The sequence below is a fragment of the Prionailurus bengalensis genome, chromosome E4, assembly GCF_016509475.1.
Source record: "Prionailurus bengalensis isolate Pbe53 chromosome E4, Fcat_Pben_1.1_paternal_pri, whole genome shotgun sequence".
NCBI lineage: Eukaryota > Metazoa > Chordata > Mammalia > Carnivora > Felidae > Prionailurus > Prionailurus bengalensis.
Genome location: NC_057360.1, coordinates 68,118,258 through 68,140,755, shown reverse-complemented (window position 1 = coordinate 68,140,755; position 22,498 = coordinate 68,118,258). Strand labels below are relative to the sequence as shown.

General features: G+C 60.4%; 4 protein-coding genes across 21 annotated transcripts in view; 1 reads left to right on the top strand and 3 right to left on the bottom strand.

The window, feature by feature from the left end:
- PBXIP1 (PBX homeobox interacting protein 1) overlaps positions 1 to 3,030 on the bottom strand; it is a 28,931-nt gene extending 25,901 nt beyond the window's left edge. For 2 of the 7 annotated variants that reach the window (XM_043569439.1, XM_043569443.1), the window contains exons 1-3: positions 2,930 to 3,021; positions 1,553 to 1,687; positions 336 to 422 (exon numbers count right to left, since the gene is read on the bottom strand). In XM_043569439.1, the coding sequence (XP_043425374.1) occupies positions 336 to 386 (51 nt within the window). In that variant the 5' untranslated portion in view covers positions 387 to 422; positions 1,553 to 1,687; positions 2,930 to 3,021. Of the gene's footprint in view, positions 1 to 335; positions 423 to 1,552; positions 1,688 to 2,929 lie in introns of those variants that run through there. The other 5 variants (XM_043569438.1, XM_043569442.1, XM_043569441.1 and 2 more) reach the window with 4 other exon arrangements.
- An 805-nt stretch (positions 3,031 to 3,835) lies between these two features.
- Positions 3,836 to 7,853, bottom strand: PYGO2 (pygopus family PHD finger 2). The gene is made up of 3 exons (XM_043569458.1): positions 7,585 to 7,853; positions 7,136 to 7,185; positions 3,836 to 6,589 (listed from the first exon to the last, which is right to left on the bottom strand). Exons 1-3 carry the CDS (start codon positions 7,685 to 7,687, stop codon positions 5,522 to 5,524), a joined length of 1,221 nt encoding a protein of 406 aa, XP_043425393.1. The 5' UTR covers positions 7,688 to 7,853; the 3' UTR covers positions 3,836 to 5,521.
- A 206-nt stretch (positions 7,854 to 8,059) lies between these two features.
- SHC1 (SHC adaptor protein 1) lies at positions 8,060 to 18,033 on the bottom strand. 12 transcript variants are annotated; one of them, XM_043569451.1, is made up of 14 exons: positions 17,922 to 18,033; positions 17,659 to 17,764; positions 14,246 to 14,413; positions 13,630 to 13,700; positions 13,070 to 13,133; positions 12,835 to 12,954; positions 12,548 to 12,601; positions 12,321 to 12,372; positions 12,022 to 12,148; positions 11,089 to 11,287; positions 10,932 to 11,001; positions 10,704 to 10,853; positions 10,323 to 10,561; positions 8,060 to 9,661 (listed from the first exon to the last, which is right to left on the bottom strand). In XM_043569451.1, the coding sequence occupies exons 3-14, from the start codon at positions 14,408 to 14,410 to the stop codon at positions 9,533 to 9,535; spliced, it is 1,440 nt and encodes a 479-aa protein (XP_043425386.1). In that variant the 5' UTR covers positions 14,411 to 14,413; positions 17,659 to 17,764; positions 17,922 to 18,033; the 3' UTR covers positions 8,060 to 9,532. The 12 variants fall into 12 exon arrangements, with proteins under 12 accessions (XP_043425386.1, XP_043425387.1, XP_043425391.1 ...); XM_043569452.1 differs by having other exon boundaries at positions 10,704 to 10,838; XM_043569456.1 differs by having other exon boundaries at positions 10,704 to 10,835.
- Positions 18,034 to 18,101: 68 nt separating this feature from the next.
- On the top strand, positions 18,102 to 21,304 carry CKS1B (CDC28 protein kinase regulatory subunit 1B). The gene is made up of 3 exons (XM_043569462.1): positions 18,102 to 18,214; positions 20,047 to 20,174; positions 20,791 to 21,304. Exons 1-3 carry the CDS (start codon positions 18,156 to 18,158, stop codon positions 20,841 to 20,843), a joined length of 240 nt encoding a protein of 79 aa, XP_043425397.1. The 5' UTR covers positions 18,102 to 18,155; the 3' UTR covers positions 20,844 to 21,304.
- The last annotated feature ends 1,194 nt before the right edge of the window (positions 21,305 to 22,498 follow it).

The window sequence follows — 22,498 nt, the reverse complement described above, 5'->3', positions numbered from 1 at the left end:
CCTCGGCGGGGTTTCTCAGGCTCTGCCCCACTCTGCTCCAACACTAACACATGTGCCCGCCTCACCCCGTCACCTCCTCGGTCTCCCCCCAGATGGCTTTCCTGGCGTTGCCTCAGGTCCCCTACTCTCAGCAGCTGACGCTGCTGGGGCCCGAGCCAATCCTCACACCTGACTCCTGGGGCCTGCTCCCCTTCCTCCTGCCCCTGGAGCTCCTCTCGGCCGCCAGCACGAGGTGACACAGGTGCCCAGCAGAACCGAGCAAGGGGACAGACCCAAAAAGCAACCCAGCCCCGCAGGAACTTCTCTCCCACAGGGTTCCCAGGCCTGCGTCCTACCTCTGAGCCGGCAAGCACCCAGCTGTTGTCAGAGTCTGGGCAGGAAGCCATGGTTGCTGGGGTCCCCGAGGGGGCTGTGGCTGCCACCTGCGGAGAAAAGTGCTCTTAAGGACCCCGGTTCCCTTCAGCAAAGGCAGGATGCAGAGAGCAGCCTTGGCTGGGTTCCCGGGGCTGAGCAGTGGCTTCCAGAACCAACCCTTCGAGCCCTGACACTTGAACTTTCCCGGGCAGTATCGGCTCTTGCAGATCAACACCTGTCAGCACACACAGAGAAGTTCACCTGTGGTCCCTGGGAGACTGAACTGACTTTGAAAGGTCAAAGCACGCAGCTGGAGAGGATCTGGGGGTATCCAGGCCAGCGCCCCCAGGTTAGAGCCAGGGGAAATGGAGGCGTCAAGGCTGCTAACCTGCCCGGGGTGAACAGCTAATGGGAGGAGGGAAGAGAACAACCATCCAGGCTCCCCCACAATCACCCCCCAAGCCCCTCACCGGGGCTCAGAAGCTGAGACTGGATGGCCTCCTTCCCACTGAAGTGTCCTGCCCACCATAAATCCTTCCTACAGGCTGGTAAGGGGTTCTCAATGCTGGCTGCACACCGGGGCCGCCCGAGATTCTGATTCAACTGATTTCGGGTCAGACCCAGGCATGGGTCTTGGGGGTTTTTTGTTGTTGTTGTTTATTTGTTTTTTTAATTTTTCTCTTTAATGTTTATTTATTTTTGAGAGAGAGAGAGAGAGAGACAGAGTGAGAGTGTCAGACGGGCAGAGAGAGGGAGGTACAGAATTCGAAGCAGGCTCCAGGCTCTGAGCTGTCAACACAGAGCCCAACTTGGGGCTCGAACTCACGGACGGTGAGATCATGACCCGAGCCGAAGTCGGACGGCTCCACTGACTGAGCCCCCAGGCGTGCCTCCCCCCCACCCCCGCCAGGCATGGGTCTTCTTGGAAACCTCCCAGAAGGCTCTCTCCTGTGCAGTCCGGCCTGAGAACACCTGACATGGCCCAGACGCGTCTCAGCACACCCTTCGTAAACCTCCTCATCACGCTGACTCTCCATTCTAAGTTCTGTTTCCTTTCTATGTAATCTGCACAGTGTCATCCCATGGAACTCAAGGCAACTGGGAAAAGGGTTTAAAGACAGCCATCGTTTGTCAAGACCTTACGGTTTGCAAAGTGCAGACGAAAATCAGGGCTGCGGCCCTGCGCCCTGCTACTCGCCTCTGACTCGGCAGGTGGGGGTGGGAAGTCACGCCAGCTTCTGAAGCCTGACACAAAGTGGGGTAAGGAGCGGGAGACCTGTCCTGTCACTCCAGCCAAGACTGTCCCCTGAGTCTGGGCAGCTGTGACGGGGACCTGGCACAAGGCAGGAGGATAAGATGAGCTGACCCCCGCCCCCCCAAGTCTTGGGCTGTGGTCCTTCAGAGGAGGACACATGACCACTCACAGAAGGGCCAAACGGGGGGGGGGGGGGGGTGGGCACAGGAGCAGGGCTCTGTAAGGAAACGCTAGGAAGGGAAGTGAGGCTTGGGAAGAAACGCTTAGGGACCCCCGCGCGGCCCCCATCTATTTAAGCTGGTGCCAAGTCCTGCGCGGGGTCCTGATACTCCTGTGGCCTTTCAAGACCCACGCCCGGGACAGACAGCTGACGGTGTCTACCCCAAGGCCTGTGCCTCCTAGATACGCACAGCCGACCCACAGGCAGACGGAGAATGGCTGCAAGGACCCCCACACCACATCCAACGGGACCCCCTGGCCAGCTTCTGAAGGCATCCACACAGCCAGCCCTGTTAGGCCTGCCGGCCACTCTCGGGCCTTCCGCCGCCTTCTGTCACCATCTCCCCATTCCCAGTTGCTGCGCGTGACTGTTAACAGGTGGTGGCAGGAAGGAAGTGGCAGCAGCTTGGGCTGAAGTCTCTGTTTCTCCCTGGCTGTGTACAGCCTGCTCGGGTCCTCCAGAACCAGGAACCATGGCAACCGGGGTGATGGCAGACTCACTGTCTCCATGGAAACCAGCCCCGGCATTTGGGTCAACAAAGACAAATACTTCTGAGCCCCAAACAGGAGACAGTCTGGAAGCCCTGCACCCAGAGTTCCAAACTCTGCAACTGCTCTGTCCGTAGAGTGCATCCAAGATTCCAAAAGATGGCCCCGTTCTCCTCAGCCCGCATCGCTTTACCTTTTTAGGAAGTTCCCTTCTCGGTCCAACCTACATCGCTCCCCGTGGGGTTTCAGATCTCGTTCCGGTCTACCTCTCCACCTCCACCCCTCCTCACAAAAACGGACCTTGAGGCTTGTCAGACACTCTGCTGTTCCTAGAGGACAGCTAAAGGGGGAGCTCTCCCCCCTGCACAAGCTGGCGAGTCTGGCCCAACTCAAGCCCTGTAGGGGTGGCTGCCCCAAACCTCGGAAGCAAAGGACCCCCGCGCCACCAGAGCATGCCCGGGGCGCCGGAGCAAGTGCCGGTCCGGGACACGGCCGTCCCGGACGCCGCCTCTCCAGGCCCAGCAGGGACCGGCAGCTCCCGGGTCCCCGGGGCAGCCCACGCCCCTCCCGTGTGATGGGGTCCGCGCGACCCCTGCCCCGCCGGGGCCTCACCTGACCCAGCAGTACCCGCAGTCCTCACCCGACTTGTTGCGGCCTCCCCGGGTTTCCAGCCCAGGAGAGGAGGGGCCCACGTGACCGGGACTGGCCAATGAAGAACCAGTGTCCCGGAGAGGGCGGAAACTTTGGGCCAATCAGCGCTGGAATCGAGAGCCGGAGGAGGGGAGGGGGACCTGCCGGGCCCCCGGCCCCGGGCTCTCCTCCCACGGTGGGCTGAACTTCCCGCAAGCTGGGTTTTCGGTGACCTCGCCTACTTTCCCAGTGTAGAAACAGTTGCTAGGGGGAAGACCCAAAACTGAAAGCAAAGGGTGGTACCTCCCGAGACCGGAGGGGCCAGGTCGACCCCAGGACAGACAGGGACAGCTGCAGGATGGGGGAAGGGAGATGGCATCCCGTGGGTTGGAAATAACCCTCCCACCGCTCTCCTCGCCCTGGGCCAGTGCAGATTAAGGATGCCACTGCTACTTTTCTAAAGGGGACACCTGGAAAGCATGCCCAAGGGAAATCTGCTAGACCAGGGGCAGCCCCCTTCCCACTGCACTTGACCTGGAGCTCTACTTGACCCCTAACCCAAACAACTGGGGGAGGGGCAGTAGGCGCTAAACCCAGAAACACCAACGGCACTTGCCTCCCTGGGGCCCTGGCTCCAGGCCGGGTCCAAGAATGTGCCCAGAAAAGAACTGCTTTCCCACACCAGGGACGCAGGGGGAGGGGTGGCGCACACAGGCCGCCCTCGGCTCCTCGCCTCGTACCAAGGTCACCTCAGGAGCCAGAATCTCCACCATTCTCTCTTCCACGAACCCTGGGCACGTAGGTATCCTCACCCCTCAGGCATCCGCGCCGGCAGTGGCAGAGGTTCGTTCCAACCTTCGTGTGCTGAAACAGCCAGGAGTCCTCGTCTGGACTTTCAAGTCATTTTATTAATCCAACCGTACAAAAGACCCCCACCACCACATCTCTGCCACCCCCAGTTCCTTCCAAATAGTGTAGGGGGGGCGATTGAGCAGACCCCTCCCAGGAGCCACTTACAAAAGGCGGAGATGGCGGAGGAATGGGGGGGGGGGCGGGGGAGGAGACGTCACAAAAATAGCAACAGATAAAAGAGGGGCCACAGAACCACAAACACAACACACAGCCGGGGGCGGGAGGCCGGACACCGGGGGAGGGAAGCCGAGGCCCCTCCCTCCCTTCCCACGGCCTCGAAAGCGGCTGGCTCCACCCGTGCAGGCAAATGAGTTCTTCACATGCTAAAGTCACGGGGGGTGGGGGGGGGGGGGGTGTGTGTGTGTAGGGTGGTGGGTGGGTGTGGGTGTGTGTGTGTGTGTAGGATGCAGGCAACCCCCTAGCTCCTCACCAGACCACATGTGTGCCTGCTTCCCCGCCCCGCTGAGGACCGTGTGCACGAGCCCGGCCCGGGGCCCACATCCAGCAGGCAGCGCCTACGCATCAGTATATGGACACAGACAGCCCAGTGGGGGGCTCTGGCGGAGAGGAGTGAGAACTGCTAGATCACCTGGCCCCAAAAGGTCTACAGAAAGGTAGAACACACCCAGGCTATGGACTGCACTTCGGGGGCCATGGCTATGACGGTCCCACGGCCTCCCTCCCCCACGGGCTGGGCCAGGGGGCCTTGTCAGGAGATGAGGTATAAGGGCTCCATGCCTTTTCAAGCTTTCCTTCAGTCAAGCCAGGGAGGCAGAGGGATACAGGTGCCGAAAGCTCTAGACCAGCGCCAACACTACTGTGCAACAAACCGAGGGCGGGGGGGGGGGGGGGGGGGGGGGGGGGGGGGAGGCATGGGGAGCATTGTACAACCAGAGTCCCAGGTCCCAGGACAGTCCAAACCTCAAATATTCCGGTCAGACCACATATCCCAATTTTTGGCAAAAATATGGTCATTAAAAGCCCGAGAGAGGCTGAGAAAGGGCCAGTGGCTTTGATATGAGGGACACAGGTCCGGACAGCATCTCTTTCGCAGTCTTGAAGCCCCAAATCACCAAGAAACTGCCCCAGCCGAGCAGTCTCCTGCTTCTCCAAGCTATTTGGTTGTCTGAGGGGGTGAGGCTTGGGTACGTCGTGGAGGAGGCAAGGGGAGGGTAAGAAAAGGGAAAAGTCCCCATTTATTACCTAAAGCTGTCTCCTAAAGCCCATGAAAGCGTTACCGCGGGGATGGGACCCCGACTCCTCTGGCCAGAAACCTTCAACACTTCACTCCAAAAACTAAGGCTGCAGCTGCGGGGCTGGACAGGAGTGTTAGGCACAGGTGCTGGGGCGTCCGTCATCTGCACAGAGGAGACCCCTGCCCTCCGGATCTTCTTCCAGCCTCTTCCCTGTTGCAGCCACACCCCTAGGCCTTCAGAGATGGGAGCCACCACAACGCTGGTAGGGCTTTGGTTTCCTGATCTCTGCAGATCTCAACGTGTACAGGTAATTTTCCAGAAAAGCGAGTGATCCAGACTCTTCTGCCTGCCCACCTCGGGTCCTTCTCTGCCCTCAGGAGCCACCGTGTCTCTGCCCCCTGGGGACAGGAAGCCGGTGCAAACGAGGACCGAGAGCCAGACTTGGGAACCCTCACCCTCGCCAGGGTCAGCCGTCGTTAGCAGCCACCAGCTGCCCCACGCCCTCGCGGATGTACACAGACTGGATCTCCTTGGTCTTGAGGCAGAGATCGCAAGCCCAGACGGCGGAGGCCTCGGTGGTCAGCAGCCCGTACGCGCTCTCAGTCATGCCTGTGCACTCGCGATGGAACCACTTCTGACAGGAGGCCTCGCACAGGATGGCGTCCTGGTCGTCATTCACCTCGCTGCGACAGGCGCCACACGGGTACACCAGGCCCGGGGGGGGCTGAGGCCCTGACCCCCCGCCAGCTTTGCCGGGGGGCGCCAGGCTGTTGGCATCTGGGGTTCCCCCGCCCCGCCCACTGCCGTTTGGGGGGAAGCTGGGCTGGTTCCCGTTAACGGCAGCAGCTGGGGAGCCTGAGTGAGGCTCTGGGGGAAGAGCAGTGGGAGCAGGGGCATTCAAGGGCTTTCCCCCATCCTCACCACCAGGGCCAGGAAAGCCAGGGTCCGGACCAGGGAAGGGACTGGTGTTTGGGGGCAGGCTGGGGAGCCCCTGACCAGGTCTCTGGAGAGGAGAAGGGCCAAAAGGTGCGCCTGGCTGGGCAAAGCGTTGGGGGAGAGAAGGAGGGCCCAGCTCCCCTCTGGGAGGCTGTCCCATGGTGGGTGAGATCATGGGGCCAAATCCTCCCACCGGGCCTGGCATCATCTGCCCACCAGGAGGGCTGAAGTTTTGGCCCAGAGGCTGGTTGAAGGCTTGGCCAGGAAAGTTCATGTTGCCCGGAGGTGCGTAGCCAGGGCCCTGGGGGGGCATGTTGAAAGCTGGGCCCATAGGATTGGGAGGGAAAGGAGGGGGCTGGCGACGGAGAGGCTGGGGACCCCCTCCACCCCCAGTGCCGTAGCCTGGGGGTACCTGGCCTGCCATGCCCCCCTGTACGCGGAAGCCTCCAAAAGGGACAGGACTGCCAAGGAACGGAGGGGCTGCGCCCCCCACCTTAGGGGCTCCGAAGTCATCCTCGAAAGGGTTGGATGCAACCAGGTGATCCACCATGGGAGTCGGGGGTGGTGCAAACTCCGTCAGATGTGAGTAAGCAGGGCCCTAGTGGGGAACAGAGGACGAAGAAAGGATCACAGAAGGAAACACACAGCTAGAAGCCAGCAGAGCCGCAGAAATGCAGGACTTGTTCCGGAGGCTGGTGAAGGCCAGCTCGGATCCCAAGTCAAGACAAACCTCGGAACATAACGGGAACAGGGGGTGGGAAAAGCAGACAGAACTGCGCTGGAATCCTAGCTCTGACTGCAAACGATCTGGAGACCCTCGAACAGGTACTCAACTTGTTAAAGCCTCAGATCCTCATGTGTAAAACAGGGGCAGTGCCCATCTCCCAGAGCTGCTAAAGCGCTAACAGCACAAAGTGCTAGAAAAAAGACGCCTCTTCCTGACACATAAGATCCTTGGTCAAGGGGCCTCACACACAGCCCTCGCCCACCGCCCCCCCCCCCGCCCCCCGCCCCGCCCTCGTTAGGAAGTCGAGGGACAGGACCAGAAGCAAGGAAACTTTCTCTTCTCCCCGCACTGACAGGCTACATCCCAGCCTACTGGAGTGGCAGCTAGGAGTCACCCCCACCGTCAAGCACCACTCACCTGAGTATTTGACTTCCTTCGCTTCTTTTCTGGGCTCTTCATCTGCAGACCTAGGAAGAGCAGCAGAATGCAGACCCAAATGCATCTCCCTGAGGCTGCCCCGACCTCCTGCCTCCCGGACGCGCCGGAGCAGCTCTTCTAACTTGGACACGCGCTTGCTCATTCACTTAACAAACACGAACAAAGGTGCGCTACGAAGAACGCTGCACGGCCGCACTCTCGGCTGCCTCCTCCCTTAAATGAGACACCCCCCCCCCACCCCGATGCCCTCAGACTCCCAAGTGGCTCCTGGAGTCCGTGCGTCTCCAAACCCTAGGGTCCCCAATCTGTGACAAGGACCCCCCCCGTCCCCCCGCCCGAGCCTCCCTTCGGGTCCCCCGGTCCCAAGAACCCCCGCCTGCGCCCACCCGCCAACGTCCCCCCGGCCGCCAGGTCCCGGGCGCTCTCACCGGCCTTGCCCTGCTTCCTCCCGGTGCCGGGCGGCGCAGGGGGCGGTGCGGGGCCGCCACCTCCCTCCAGCTTGTCCGGTGGGGGCGGCGCCGAGGCGGCCATGGGGCGGGGGGGCCGGGGTCAGCGGCGGCGGCGGACGGACGCGCCCTCGGGCGGCACCATCGCCGGGAGAGGGCTCGGGGCGCCCGCGAGGAGCGGCCAGGCCGGGCGGCGAGGCCAGGCGCCGAGCGCAGCGCCAGCCGCCCGCCCGCGGCCGCGGCAGCAGCCGGAAGCGGAAGTCGGCGTGGCCGCCGCCGCGCGGCGAGGGGCGGGGCCCGGGCCGGACCACCCGGAGCCGGAGCCTGGGGGGAGGGGGGAGGCTGGAGGCGCCGCTGCGGGAGGGGCCGCCCCGCCTCCCCTCCCCCTCCTCCTCCCCCACTCCCACCCTCGCCCGGCCGCGGCCAACCACAAGCAGCAGGGACCTTGAGGCCGAGGTAGAAGAAACAGGGACTTTAATAAAGAGGATTTCCCTTTGGTATAAGTGACACCCGCGAAGACACCCAAACAAAAAGGCGAGGACGAAGACCGTGGAGACACTCCCCCACTCCCAGTCCGCAGGCGGAGCCCCCAGCAGCAGGGCTGGCTCCCGGGGTGGGGGGCGGGGGGCGTCAGCCTGACACCGAAGCTCAGAAGCTCAGGTCGTGCACTAGGCCGCCTGGCCTCCGGGAGGCCCAGGCTTTCCTAGTCCCGGCTCGCGATCCACTTCCAAGGCCGCAGTCTCTGGCGGAAAAGATCGTGCCCAGGCCAGGAGGAGGGAAATGCTAGTCCTTATAAAAGGGCTTCGAAAAGGCAAAGAGGTGATGTGTACATGTAATTGACTATTATCATTCTGTGCTCCAGATAAGCCAGAGAAAACAAACAAGGAAAGTAAATCCACAGCCATAAAATATACGCGTATAAAATCAAAATAAGTGTAGTTCCAAATCTACAGATGGTATTTGGGGATTGTCTACTGCTTTAGTCTCATTGCCCTCGTTCCTGCCTCCACAAACCCGCAGTTACCAGTTCAGGAGGCCTGAATCCTGTCACACACACACCCCCCCACCCCCGCCCCAGCAAGAGGCAGGGAAGAGGCTGCAGGACCGAGGGCGGGCGACGCTTTGGCTGTAGAGTATAACATGCATGCAAATTGGGAGGTGGGGGAGGGACTTACAAAATGTATATACAGACCCCTTGGGTGAGGGGCCCCCCCCTGGCCAGGAGGCACTGAGCAAGGGAGGGGTCCATCTCCCCACTGGCCAGGGAGAGGGGGGCTCTGAGGCAATCTCTAAGGGTTGCATTTTCCCCAGGGACAGGGGCCAGCTGCCATTCCTGCCTCTGCTCTCCCAACCTAAACTGGGGTGGAGGTGGAGTGGGTGCTGAGCAAGGAGAGGACAGGGTCCCCGAAGCCAAGGTGTCAGCACTCCCATCCTCGACCTCAGGGGCTCAAGAACTCTTTGCATAAAATCTCTTCAGACCTAGGAGATGGTCAAAGGCACAAAGTTTAACCACTGGGAGGGAGAGTTGTTGAGAGGGATCTGAGCCCAGGGCAGACCAAAGGTGTGATTCGTTCCCCCTTCCCTAGAAAGGTGATTGCCCCATTAGGCTTTTCTCATTTCAAGGAGGCACGCCGCCCAGGCCTCAAGCACCCACCTTCTTGGGGAAGGGGGTATCAGATTGGCACAGGAGAGGCCCAGGGAAGGGGCTACTCTGTACATTAATACTTTGGTAAGGTTCGGGGAGAAGCGGGATTCTACCCCAGGCTTCCGGCAAAACCTCTCATTCAGCCGATGCTGAACCGTGTCCACGCTACTCCCAGCTCCAACACGAGGCCCAGCCCACAAAACACTCCCAAGTGAAGTCCTGAGAATCAAGGAACAGGGTGGAAGGGGTGAGAGGGCCCCTTCGGGGAGAAAGCACTTTGCTGGATCACAGCTTCCGCTCCACAGGCTGCTGGAGACATAGCTCACTGCCCGCAGAGATGATGGGCAAGTGATTGTCCACATGGTAGCTGATGAGGTGGCTGACGCTCTCAAAGCGGTGATCCTTTGTCCGAACCTGGTGAGTGTAAAGGGAGAAGGTCAATGCAGGTGAAGAGCAGAAGTAAGACCTCAGCCCCCAAGGCTGAGGAAGCTGGAATATTCAAGAGGGTTGAAGGAGAAAAGGATGGCGGGATGGGAGGATGGTCAGTCCTGATCACTGAAGCTTCTCGAGAAGGAGAATCCGGAGCTGGCCCCGGGAGCAGACAGCTCAGTGAACTGGGAAAAGGCAGAGGGGACGTCTGCCCAGGAACTGTGACGCTGAGGGCTATCTACTCCTCTTCTGACCCGGGAGGCGACACGCAGTGCAGAAAAGACAGGGAAACGAGACGGAGACTGCTCTAGAAAAGTGCCCAAAGTTATGAGGGGCAGTGGGGGCGGTGCAGAGACACAACAGGACACTGAGCCCTGAGTCTGGAGGACCGGGGGCGGCTCCTCTCCAGGACGGTTTCCTCATTTGTTAAAAGAGGGGCTCAGGCAAGAAGAACACCTTCCTGCCCAGATGGGCTAGGGGGCTGGGGCTTTGCGGGCTGAAAGGAACAGAGCTCAGGCCCGGGGGTGTGAGGGAAGGAACCTGGACTGGTGGAGAGGGGTGCCTGCGCACAAACGCCAAGCAGGGACAGCAGGAAGCAGTGAGGGAAGGAGGGGGCCGCAGCCTCCCGCCTACCCCCACCACTCACCACGCCCTCCGGGTCCACCAGGAGCAGGTGCTTGGGCTGCCCACTCTGCAGGCCGGTGAGCACGTACTGGCCCGGCGTGGTCGTGCTTTCCCGCACCAGGAAGTCCCCGTTGAGCTGCAGCAGGGCCTCGGCCTCCCGCCGGCTCAGCTTCCCGTGGAACCAGGGCTCCCCTCGCAGCTGCTCGGCCATGGCCACTGACTGGGGAGGTGGAGGCACGCGAAGGGCATCCTCGAAGGGCTCTGGGGGTGCAAAGAGAAGGCTAAGAAAGGCAGGGGGCAAGACACACGCCAGGACCCAGACCTCCGGGGAGGAAGGCGCAGGGCAGAAGAAGAGGAGCCAAGTGGGAAGACAGCCATGCAGAGAGGAGAGGGGAGCACTCACTCATGTCAAAGAGGTCTCGGGGCGCGCTGCCATTGATGGCAGGATTGGGGGGCCCGGCCCCACCCCCTGCTTGCCGGGCCTTGTCCAGGTTCTGGACGTTGACGTAGGAAGGATCGTCGAAGAGCTCCCTACCTGCTGAGGAGAGAGAGGCTTCACAGTGACCCCAGTCCAGCCTCCTGCGCCCCGACTCCGCCACCCCCCCCCCCACCGCCCCGGCTCCCTTCACACCTGGGCAGGGCGGTGGAGGTGGCATCTGTTTGCGAATTTCTGGGTCTCCCCCAACAGGCTGCCCCACAGGCTGCGGGGACAAAAACAAGACGTTACCAGAAGCCCAAACCTGCTACTGCCAACCAGGGCCCAGCCCACCTCCTTCCGAGCCACTTACCAGCGTTGCTCCCAGGTGGCTGGGGGTCTGCACCCCGGGTGGAGTGGGTCGAGCAGCCCCGGGGGGAGCTCCTTCCCGAAGCCTCATGTCCACCACTCCCCCGAGAGGCGGCTCCTTCCCCGGGAAGTCATTATAGTACTGGTGGTCAGGTGGCTCTTCCTCCTCCTCGTCCCAAGCCGAGCCATCAAAACCAGCCATCCTGAGAGGGGCAAGAGAGAGGGAGGGCACAGACGGTAGCCACGGGCTGGGCGCTGCCTGCGGGGTGGGCCCAAGGCCAGCTGTTTTCTACACAGAGCCGCACCACCCTCCCGGGGGCCCTGCAAGTAGCTATTACTTCCTTCTCCAACGTTAGAGACGAGAGAGGCGGGTCAGAGCCGGAGAATCTGCCCGCGGCTCCACAATCGCACGGTGGTGGAGCAGAGCCACGGAATCGGATATGACCCTAAAGTTCACACCCTTGGTTGTTATGCTGTCTCCCGAGAGGGAGGGGAGGCACAGGGTAGCAGGAAAAGATACGATCCAGACTAGTTTAATCTCCTCCAAATACTCAATAGCTACCAGCCTAAGGCAGGAAGGAAAGGTAGAGATCGTGGGAATAAAACATCCTCCCGCACCCCAAATTCCTGATGGCTTCCACGGGCAGGAAAATGAAAAACCAAGGACGGCCAAACGGGCAAGAAAAGAGAAGCGCACTGGCACCAAGGTGGCTGGGGATAGAAAGGTCCACGCAGGCAGGGACGGTGGGGGCGTGGAGTCTGGCACGTGAGAGGAGGAACCGGCCTGCAGCAGGCAGGACACACTCTCCCGATGGCCGCGGGCACACAGGTTCCATGCCCCGACCCCCTCTGAGCTCGCGTGTGGGCAGTGGGGCAGACTCGCTCCCTCAGTTCCGGCCTGGGGCCCGGGAGCTGCCCCACCCCCAGACCCGCTCACCTGTCGTGAGGGGTGACCAGCTTGGGCGGGTTCCTGAGGTATTGTTTGAAGCGCAGCTCGAAGGCCTGGCCGATGGTGCTGATGACGTCCTGAGCAAGCCCTTCGGGACACTCCAGGATGTGGCAGGCTGCGGGCACAGCACAGGCTGTCGGTGAGCTCGGAGGCGGACTGCTGGGGGGGGGGGGGTCGGGGGCGCAGACAGGGCCCTCGCCTTCCAGGGCCCCCGCTTAGCTCCCCAGGTCCTGCTCACCTGCCTCACGGACAGCCGGCCCCACCCAGCGCTCCCCACCGCGCCTCACCTCTCTGATTGACCGGGTCTTTGGCAACATAGGCGACGTACTCAGCTGTGTCCTGGGGTCGGGCAGGGTCAGAAGAAGCCACTTAGCTCGACTGTACAGCCCCGCCTCGCCCCCGCCCCCGACAACCCAGTGCTTTTCAGACACCACACCACCGCTTCCAGCCGGTGTCTCCCCAGCGCCTGGCCCCTACTCTGCCCCCACCACCTGTGCCCCGTTCGGCCACTCACCGGGTCCCCACCGGACGCAAATGAGATAGACTGCATGTGGTGGTTGGCGATGATCTGAGGGTCAGGGCAGGGGACAGAGGAGGGGAATGAAACACGTCAGGCAGCCTCAGGGCCTACCTGGGCGACCGCGGCCCCCGAGCCCTGGCAGCCGGTCCCGCCCTTCTGGCCTCTCAGCCCAGGCCCTTCTAAGCTCCTCCTTCCTGACTGTCCTGGCTCCTGGCACTGTGACCAGGTCCTGCTCGGCCCTTCCAGCAGTGTTCCTGGCCCCCTCGCCCAACCCCACCAACCTGTTTGCAATCCGCGGCCATGAGGTTGAGGCTGCTGGTGGAGACGGTGAGAGTGATCGGCATTCCTGCAAACTTCAGGTTACTCCTCCCCAGAATGGAGCTGAGTGGGCGGCCACAGGGCTAGGGGAGGGCCCAAGGCTCTCAGAAGCTGCGGTTCCCCACCCCAGGAAACCCGCCCCCCACTGCCACCCCATGTTTCCCAGCAGCACCTCCAGCCCCACCGGCCCCGGGGTACCTTTCTCCTCCTTGTTGCCCCCTTCGCACCGGGCACAGCCTCACACACCAGACTGATGGCCTCCCTGGGGAGAGAGAGGTCCTCAGACCCAGAGCCTGCCTCCCACTCAGCTCGGGCTGCCATGGGGCAGGGGGAGGGGAAGACCAGGCCAGACTCCAGGGGCACTCCAGGCTCTTTGTCGTGGTGGATTGAATTAAGGGCCTTTAATATTTGATGACACGGAGAGGCCACTTCCTGGCTGATTGGGTTAGGGCCTCAGCGGGGCCCGGCCCCACCCCCTTCCAGCTAGCGAATGTCCCCTCCCCTTCCCAAAGGCAGCAGTCACCGACCATCCGCCCAGCTTCCACTCAGGCTCCAGCTGCCAACTGGCTTTGCCACGGCGCCCGCAGCTCATGGGCCGGAGGAGGAAGGATCCAGATGAGAGCTGCCTCTTTTCATTCAGACTCAGACTCGCTCCCCTAACTTTCTCTCCGTCCCCTTTACCAAAAGATAAGGTACCACCTGCAAGCCACCAAGTGACCCGCGTCCCTCCTCCCCCAGTCTGCTCCCACCCCACTAACCTGGTGACCTGGGTGCGGGTGTTGAAGTCCAGGGCGCGCATCGACTGCAGGACCTCCACACAGCCCATGTACTGAGGGGAGGGGACCGAGGATGACGGGTCAGCCGCCTCCCCCCACCCCTTCACGAAGAGCCCCAGGTCTTTCCCCTCTGAGCCACCAAGGGAAGAGTGAAGATGAAGGCATCTTGCCCACTGCCCGAGGCTAAGGCTACACCCCACAACGTGCAAGACAACAGGAGATGAGGGGAAGAGGCAAGGCTGGGAGAACCTCATGCATCTGGGAAGAGACTCCAGAGGACAGCGACAGGCACTGGGGGGGGGGGGGGGAGTGACATCTCCAGGGGGAGGAGACCGGAGGACACAATCCAGGGTCACTCATTCCAACACTTACTAGGGGCCTCCGCCACGCTGGGCGGCATGCTGAGCAGGAGAGGGGGAAGGGGGTGGGGGGGGGGAGTCACAAGAAGGAAGGGGCCCAGGGAGGGGTCCAGAATGGGAGAAGGGGCAAGCAAGGTTTGAGAAACAGGACCCTGAAAGCAAGGCGGTGCTGGGAGATGGGTGGGCAGAGGGACTGGAGGCTCTGGAGGGAGCGGGGAGGCTGGGGCGTGCTCACTCACCCGAACCAAGTAGGAAACCCCGGGTCCCATGACTTTGTCGTTGGGATGCAGCCAGCCCCGCGTGGGCTTATTGACAAAGCTCCCGTGGCGGGTCCACTCCTCGCCCCCCAGCTGGCCCCCTTCCACCCGAGTCCTGCGCCCGCCGCCTCCACTCAGCTTGTTCATGTCCTGGAGGAGGGGCAGGGGGCCTGAGTCTGGCGCGGCCGCCCCTACGATCCCCTCCCCATCCTCAGCCACCCTCCCTGGCTCCCCCTTTGGCCCCGGGCGCCCCCCAGCTGGGTTGGCCAGCTTCAGGTTGCTCATCCGGGGGAAGAAGGAGCACAGGGTGGTGGGACTCTCGTCCCCAGGCAGAGGAGGCAGGATAGGCCCCAGGGACGAGGCCGAGGGGGAAGGCGGCTCCTCCGGCGGGGTGGACCCCGAAGCCCCCTCCTCCAGCGATGACAGAGACTCATTCCGAAGCGGATTGTACTTGGGCTTGGGGGGCAGGAGATCCATGGCTGGAGTGAGAGGGAGGCTGCTGCCCAGCCTGGCCCCCCTGCCGGTCAGGGCAAGGGGGCCAGGCAGGGGGCATCCCCAGGCCCTTAGCCTGACCGGACCTCTCTGGCCCAGGGATCTCAAGGATCCTGGGAAGGGAGAGGGTAAGTGGCACCAGCGCCCACCCCCGCTCAGACCCAGAGAGTTTCAGGCCCCATCCCCGCCCAGCGTGGAGCCTCTTCTCCGGCGGAGAAGAGAACAGGCTGGACCCAGAGCTGCCTGGCTCCTCCCCAGGGGCGGGGAGCTAAGGCGAGAGCCCAATCCCGAGGACAGTGCTGACTCACAGGCTCTAAGGGGCTGAACCCCCACCACTGCCACAGCCCCGGACTCGGCAGGGACGGAGCTATGCGTGTCCCCACCCTGCCCCCAGACAACCACCAGTAATCGGGGAGGGGCGCAGAGTGGGGGTGGGAGGGAAGCATGTAGGAATGCGAAGGAAAGGAGGGAAATAAGGATAGGTCTGGATCAATCCAAACAGGACGTGGGCAGGCCAAAGGCAGCAGGAAGCCACGGGAGAGTAGGGGGGAATGAGAGAGGAAACAGAGGCAGCTGGGGGTGGAAAAGGGAGGGGATCCCTGAGCTCAGCACTTCCCTTCCTGTCCTGGTGGAACACTCAAAGTCCCCCCTCCCGCAGCCCAGGCCAGGCTACCCCCACCGCTATGGCACAGTGGGGTGGTGGCCCTAGGGAGCCGGGGCCATTAGCACCCTCTGCTACAACAGCGGTGGACAGGAGGTAAAGAAATGGGGAAAGGTTGGTAGTGGCCCCAGTGGACGCAGAGGGGCCAGGAGGAAGAGCAAAGCCTGTGCTGTAAGGGGAACGAAGTCCAACCTGGGTGGTGCCTCAGGGAACCACCTGGTAGGAGGTGGAACAGAGCACAAGCTGACGGAGCCTCGTTCTCTCCGTGGCACCCACCATGCCGAGGAGTAGCGGCCAGCACTCTGGTGTCTCCCCCCCACCTTCCACGGGCCTAGTTAGCAAAGCAAGCTGTCAAGGGTGGGTGGGTGGCAAGACACTGACACTAAGGTCAGCTCCCTGAACGCACTCTCTTGCAGGGACCAGGGAAGGCGCGGGTGTCCGCCGGGGGCAGAATGTGACTGGAGGACGTGGGAGAGTGAAACAGTTCTCCCTCCAACAGAAGCGGGGGTTACGGGCCGCAAAGGGACAGAGGGGGCAGATGGCAAATCTGTGCCCAGGGGCGCCAGGGATGGGCTGAGGCTGGACGCAGGGAACAGCCCCAAACCCATCCCTCCCACCCACAGCTTCCTGCCACAGCTCTGCCTGAGGGGGCCACGGAGGAAGATGGGGGGGGGGGTCAGCAAACAAGTAGCAAAAGATACGCAGAACCCCCACCTTCACCTTGGAATTATCTACTCTCAAATTTACTTAAGATTAGGGTGCAAATGATATGATTATAATGATTAATAATGCCACCACTTAACTCTTTCACCTGCCCTAGTCCTCAATCGAGGACAGCTTGGTCACTCCCGAGCACAATTCTATCACTCCACGTCCGAGAGAATGAGGAAAGGCTTCGCCACAGCCTCACACCCCCCACACCTGCCAAGACGTCCTCCAGCCGCGGGAGGCCGCGGAATCCAGAGGCCGGGAACGAGCGACAGGTGTGGGCGTTCGGAAGACAAGAAGGAGGAAGTAGGGCTTTTTAAAATTTGCATAGGAAAAAAGGAGCCCGCCTCCCGGGAGTCCGGGTGGCCGGGTGTGGGGGTGAGGCCGCTGGTGGCTTCCCAGCCCAGCAGGGAGGAGGAGGAGGAGGCAAGTAGCAGGAAATGGCGAAAGCCTCAGGAATGTTTCCAGAAGGGAAGGCCGGGCGAGCGGGCCCAGGAGGAATGCCCAGGCAGGAACTCTGCTTAGGGGGAGGGGAAGGGCCAAAGGAGCGGTGGGGGTTGAGGAGTCCCTGCAAAAGGGCCACTGTCCCCTCCACCCCTCCAAGCCGCTGTCCCCTGGCAGCGGACAGCGCTCGCTCCTGTCGCACCCACAGGTCGCACACCGACAAACCCATGGCCCTACCAGGTCCCGAGGTGCAGGTGTGAGACCTACAGCTGTCCCTGGGGCGGAGTCGGTCCTGGGAGGGGAAGCTCCGGTAGCGGGGCTGGGAACCCCGGAGCAAGCCTCGCTCCCCAAGTCCAGCCCCCTTCACGCGGGCCCACCCTGGGAAGGGGGCAGGGGGAGGCCAAGGGCTGCCTCTAACCTCTCACCGCTCAGAACCGGCGGGGACACTTTGACGTCCCACCTGCTGGGGCACGAGCGCTCAGGAAAACGGAGCCCGAGGCCCAAAAGAGAAAAGGGAACTATGTGAGCCAGGGTCTTCGGAGCTGAAGACCGCGCTTCCGAGGCGGGGACCGGGGTCGCCCCACGAGCAGCCCCTCAGGGGGCGTGGCCCCTAGGTCGCGGGCACCCGAGACTTCTAGCAGGCGGGGTGTCCGCTCAGCCCGACGTGGTTGGGGAGAGGCGGGGCCTCGGGGAGGCGTGGCTTCACGCGTCCCTAGCGTTCTTTGAGGGGCGGCGCTCTGCTCTTTCGAGAGATAGGCTCTTTGATGGACAGGAGTTAGCGGAGACCCGTCGCGAGGAGGCGGGGTCTCGGGGAATTGGAAGGACTACCGTCGGGTTTCTTGCACTAGGGCTTGGAAGCATGTCCGGGGGTGGGGCTTCCAGGAAAGCTGGGCGGCAGGGTGGGGTCGTGGACAATAAGCAGAAAACAAGTCGGGGTTCGGGGAGCCCCCTGAAGTTGGGGGGTGGGACTTCCGGGGAGGGGGTCTCGGGGGGCGGGACTTATCCACGAAGACCGGAAGTAGGGTCCCGAGAGAGGGGTTCCGGGGTGGAGGAGCGGGTCACCTAAGGAGAAGGGAAAGGCCCAACTCACCAGGGCCTCATGGAGTCGCCGCACCGCACCGCGGCCCGATTTGGTTCCGGATCACGCTACTGCCTCCTTAGGTTGTCGTTCCAACTTTCTCCCCGGCCCGGCCTCCCTGAAGAAACTTTATTGCACTTACTTCCGGCCTCACTAACCCCTGACCCTCTACCTCGGTCCCTCCTTTACCCAGCCCACTTTCCCGAATCAGCCAATGGCAGCGCGAGAACGCGCACGGGGGCAGGGATAGCCAATTACAGGCGCATTTTTTTTACCTACGCTCGTTCTTGAGGAACGTGAGAGGTGCACTCCAATAAGGACTCGAGGAGAAGCGAATCTAAGCCAATCCGAGGCTTGAAGGAAGAGCTGTCCCGCCTTAAGCCAAAGGGACCAATGGGAAGCGCGGGCGGCGTGTTTGAAAGCGAGGCCAAAGTGGGTGGGAGCGCGTGCTGCTGGGAGTTGTTCGGAGGTTGGCGGCGCGGGGCTGACGATCCTCAGGTCGAGCGGTCATGTCGCACAAACAGATTTACTATTCGGACAAATACGACGACGAGGAGTTCGAGTACCGGTTAGTGCCGGCGCGGGGCCCACCGCGAGGTTGTGAACTTCGACAAGTGAGGGCAAGAAGAGTTAGGAACCGGAGCTGAAGCGACGGGACCGGCGCATGCGCGGGAGACCCGAGCCGCGGGCTGGGGACGGTCGCTGAGAGCGTACGGCGCACGCGCCAGGGCCTGGCGGCCCCGGGGAAAGTAGAAAGTGGCGGACTCGGAGTGGGCGTGGCTAGGGGCTCTAGGCTGACGGCCCCGCCCCCTCGGCCGAGCGAGTTGTGCTTGCCTTCTGGAGACTGCTGGTGTCGCGGCGACACCTCGGGGCCTCCGGGGCCTACTGAGAGGAGGTGGCCACGGCGGCGCGAGAGGTGCCCGCGGATTCCTGCAAAGGGGGCGTGGGCTTGTTTCAGGAAGGGGGCTTCCGGGACCTGCGAGGGGGTGAAGTTGGCCGAGGGCTTTGAGAAAGGACTTGGCAGGGGCCTGCCGGATGCCCTTCGAACATTCGAAACAGTTACGGAGCGCCTCCAGGTGTTGTGTTAAGTGCGGGCATGAGCCCTGGCCTCTGCTCCCCGCAGCCCAAGACGTTTGTGGAAACGCTGCAGGCTTCAGAGAGAGGGCGAGAAGGGACGTGATGGACATAGGTGCAGGTTATGTGGGAGCAACAGAGCTCGGCACGGATGGTGAAGAAGGGGGTCCTTACAGAGCCTCGGAGTTTGGAGTTCATCCAACTCCGTGATTCCAGGTTGAAAGATTCGGGAAGACCAAGGATTCTGCAAATGAGGGCATGATCCTTGAAACAACTTCCTAGTTCGTATCTTGTCCCCAAAATTGAAGAACGTGCAATGCAAACTTGCTTTGGTTGTGTTTCTTTTCCGCCTAGTGCGGGGCTGGGCCCTGTGGCCGGCTCGGTGCGTGCTGACAGGTGCAGATACAGGACCGCGGTGACGCCAGCTGCTTGGGGAAGACCCGCAGCTCCGCTGGGCCCGTTAACTTTTTCCTCCCCATCTGAACTAAGCGCTTATAGCATCTCTGTGGGACTAGGGAGAGGTCACGAGTTTCGTCTCTCTGGAAGTCGTAGATCTTGGCAGTGGTATCTTGGTTTGAGAAACAGCTTGTCGTGAGGGGGTCTGTTTGGTGCAATGTGCCAGGGACTTGTTCGAATGTAAGCTATTTTCAGATACTTAGACTAGAATCATGTCTCTGGGAAGCATCTCTGTTACTAGCACGGGGAGCGCTTAGTGTATTTTCACCGAGCATGATGAAGTGTATCAGGATTCGTGGCAGAGTAATACTTTTTTGCCACGAGAGGAGACTTATCCTTGGTTAAGAAGACAAGGCGTTTCCCCGGGGAAGTCTCATGGCACATCCCTTCAGAGTCAGGAAAATGAAATCGAGGATAGATTTAAAGGGTTTACGTTGACAGTTCATCCTCCGTGAGGGCTCTTCCACACAGCGCTCCGTAAGAGGCCTTTCTTCACCGATCCTTCTCGAAACTACCTCTGTTATTAACACTCTGCTATGGGGCTGCCATTCTGTTGATTCCGAGTAATCAAGCAGGGGACTGGGCTCCAGGAGGCCAGAGGCAGTGCATCAACGGTGCCTGGAAGTTAGGTGCTCATTCGCTTGCGTTGCTCATTAATTCGTGCTTTGTGATGTACTTGCAGGAGGATTTGCAGAACCTGGCCTTTAATTCTAGCTGCCTTTACCCCACAATAAATGTATATAAACTCCCTACTATCAGAAACCAATTTTTCCTTTCTTTCCTCTCTTGGCTTTGTATGTAAGCACTTGTCTAACGGACTGTCCCCACTACTGATGGGAGTCCCCCCACCTGTCCATGTTTCTGTTACAGGCACGTCATGTTGCCCAAGGACATAGCCAAGCTGGTCCCTAAAACCCATTTGATGTCTGAATCTGAGTGGCGGAATCTCGGCGTTCAGCAGAGTCAGGGATGGGTCCATTATATGATCCACGAACCAGGTTGGTGCAGTGGCTGAGAGCAATCATACGGGTTCCTTCACTGAGGGCAAGAAAGAGCAATAAGATCGCAGAACCCAAAGAAGTCAGGGGAAGGTAACGGTGGTTTATTGGTTCCTCACCAGCCGTCTAGAAGAACTGAAGTGACCAGAAATAAGAGTAAAGTGTCAGATGGGAAGTTCAGAGACAAGGTGTCACTGAAAAAAACCTCTTTTAATCTCTAACTTCGTCCGAGCGTAGTCTTTTTTTTTAAGGCCACGTATACCCCGGAGGAGGCTGTGGCTCCTTCGTCATTCTCCATCAGAAAGTGAGCTCTTGGATGTTATCCAAATAAGCCAAGGAAAGTGTATTTCTTGATAAGACACCAGACACCGAGCTGCCAGGCAAAACTAATAAAGGGCTCCCCCGGGGCTGCACAAACGTAGCAAAAGAACTGATATTAACAATTCTGTACTCGGCAGACAGGCTCAGCTTTGGGGTTTGTTTCTAAGGCCGCGTGCTGACGTCGTAATTTAGTCCTGAAGATCTGATCGCTGTCTCTGGGAGGTGCGGGTGGGAGAGCGTAGGCTGTGCGCACACGAGTGTGAGCTTGCCTCTTAGGTTTCACTCGCTCTTTCAGAACCTCACATCTTGTTGTTCCGGCGACCACTGCCCAAGAAGCCAAAGAAATGAAGCCGGCAGCCACCTTTCGGCCTCGGGCTTCGCACAGCTGTCCTCACGTGCTAACGACATCTTCGGGTGACATTATTCCATTGCCTTCTTGCTTCCCACTTTGATATTGAAAGGATGTTCAGACTGTCTGTGCTGGTGACCGCTTCGCCTGAGCCAACAGCAGCACGGCCCAGCCGGCTGAGCGCCGTTCGGGCTGCAGCCTCGGCCGAGCGTGACCCCAGAAGCCCTGCCGAGCTCTGTATCCTGCAGAACACACTTGGTAGATGGAGGAAGCGGCTCCTCTAGCATGTGGCCGTGGCCGTGGCAGGGATTGCGTAAACCTGCCGTTTTGTTTCTTCCTGCCAGGTGTTGTATGTTGTATGGTGGTTCATGTTTCATTGTACTGGAAACTGTCCGTTTTATTCAAGAAACCCGTTCCGTGTTAAAAAGCCTTGATTAAAGAGGAAGTTTTTACGGTCTGATTCTTTGCTTGTCGAGGTCTCCCCTCTTGGGATCGCTGCGAGCAGCACCCTGTTTGTGGCTGTGCCCCCTTCGCTTAGATCATGAAGCCCAGCTCTTTGCTAATAATGAGGGTCGTTTCAACATTCGTGTAACTGGTTTTTAACCTACTTCAAGCAGACTTTCTGTCAAACATCTGAAACGATGTGCTGCTCTATTAGCCTGAGCTAAAGGCTGTGTGGAGACATCACCTCAGGGAAGCAAACGAACTATTTCCTACAGCCCGGGATGGCGCCTTCACCGTAGTCCTGGTATCTGAAGGGCACGAGAGGGTGAAGGGAGGAGGCCGTCAGCCAGAGGCTGCCCTGTGCCCCCTTCCTGCCGGGCCCAAGGCTCAGGCACACCTGGGGGCAGGAGAGGGGGGCGTGGAGGGCAGCCCCTGCTGTTTTTCCTGGCAAGTTCTGGTGCCTGAGCCGACCCTGAGAGATGTTGACTTAATTGGTCTGGGGTGTGGCCTGGATGTGGGAATTTCAAGCATTTTTCTGCAGGTAGCTGGAGTACTAACCTTTGGGGAAACAGGTATAAGCTGTAGTTGTTTGAGAAAACATTTCTCCGAGGGGCCCCTGGCTGGCTCAGTCGGTGGAGCATGCAACCCTTGATCTCAGGGTCGTGAGTGCGAGTCCCATGTTGGGTGAGGAGATTACTTCAAAATAAAACCTTTAAAAAAAAAAAAAAAAGAAAGCCTTCTTCCAAATAATAGCTTGCCCTCTACTTTAAAAATCACAGCAGTACTAAATAAAGGAAATTATCTCCCTGCCCCCCCCCCCCCTCATCATCCACCCATTTACTACTATGGCAGGAGTTCAGTTGTGGTCCCTGAACCAGAGCATGACTTCACCTCAAGCCTTGTTAGAAATGCAAATTATTGGACTCCACCCTAGACCTGCTGAATCAGAAACTCTGACGGTTAGGCCTAGCAAGGTTTTAACAGGCTCTCCAGGTGATTCTGGCGCCCACTCAAGCTTGAGAACCCACAGATAGAGGATTGGATCAGAGCTGTTGGGGGCGGGGGGTGGGGAGACACTATCACCATTGCTAGTAAGGATGATGGGTCATGTGACTTATTGTTAGGCAAGTGGGACTTTTGTTTTGCCTTTAAATTCGCTTTATAGGGGCATCTGGCTGGGCCAGTTGGTACAGCACAGAACTCTGGATCT

What these genes read in the sequence shown, in the direction of transcription:
- SHC1 (XM_043569444.1), bottom strand. Translation starts at nt 14,740, where the DNA reads ATGGATCTCCTGCCCCCCAAGCCCAAGTACAATCCGCTTCGGAATGAG. An exon ending in ACCCGCACCCAGGTCACCAG is followed by an intron (nt 13,134 to 13,629) that starts GTTAGTGGGGTG and finishes CTCTCTCCCCAG; the next exon opens with GGAGGCCATCAGTCTGGTGT. An exon ending in AGACCCGGTCAATCAGAGAG is followed by an intron (nt 12,149 to 12,320) that starts GTGAGGCGCGGT and finishes CTGTGCCCGCAG; the next exon opens with CCTGCCACATCCTGGAGTGT.
- CKS1B (XM_043569462.1), top strand. Translation starts at nt 18,156, where the DNA reads ATGTCGCACAAACAGATTTACTATTCGGACAAATACGACGACGAGGAG. An exon ending in GACGAGGAGTTCGAGTACCG is followed by an intron (nt 18,215 to 20,046) that starts GTTAGTGCCGGC and finishes TTTCTGTTACAG; the next exon opens with GCACGTCATGTTGCCCAAGG. An exon ending in TTATATGATCCACGAACCAG is followed by an intron (nt 20,175 to 20,790) that starts GTTGGTGCAGTG and finishes TCGCTCTTTCAG; the next exon opens with AACCTCACATCTTGTTGTTC.
- PYGO2 (XM_043569458.1), bottom strand. Translation starts at nt 7,687, where the DNA reads ATGGCCGCCTCGGCGCCGCCCCCACCGGACAAGCTGGAGGGAGGTGGC. An exon ending in GAGGAAGCAGGGCAAGGCCG is followed by an intron (nt 7,186 to 7,584) that starts GTGAGAGCGCCC and finishes TGCTCTTCCTAG; the next exon opens with GTCTGCAGATGAAGAGCCCA. An exon ending in GAAGGAAGTCAAATACTCAG is followed by an intron (nt 6,590 to 7,135) that starts GTGAGTGGTGCT and finishes GTTCCCCACTAG; the next exon opens with GGCCCTGCTTACTCACATCT.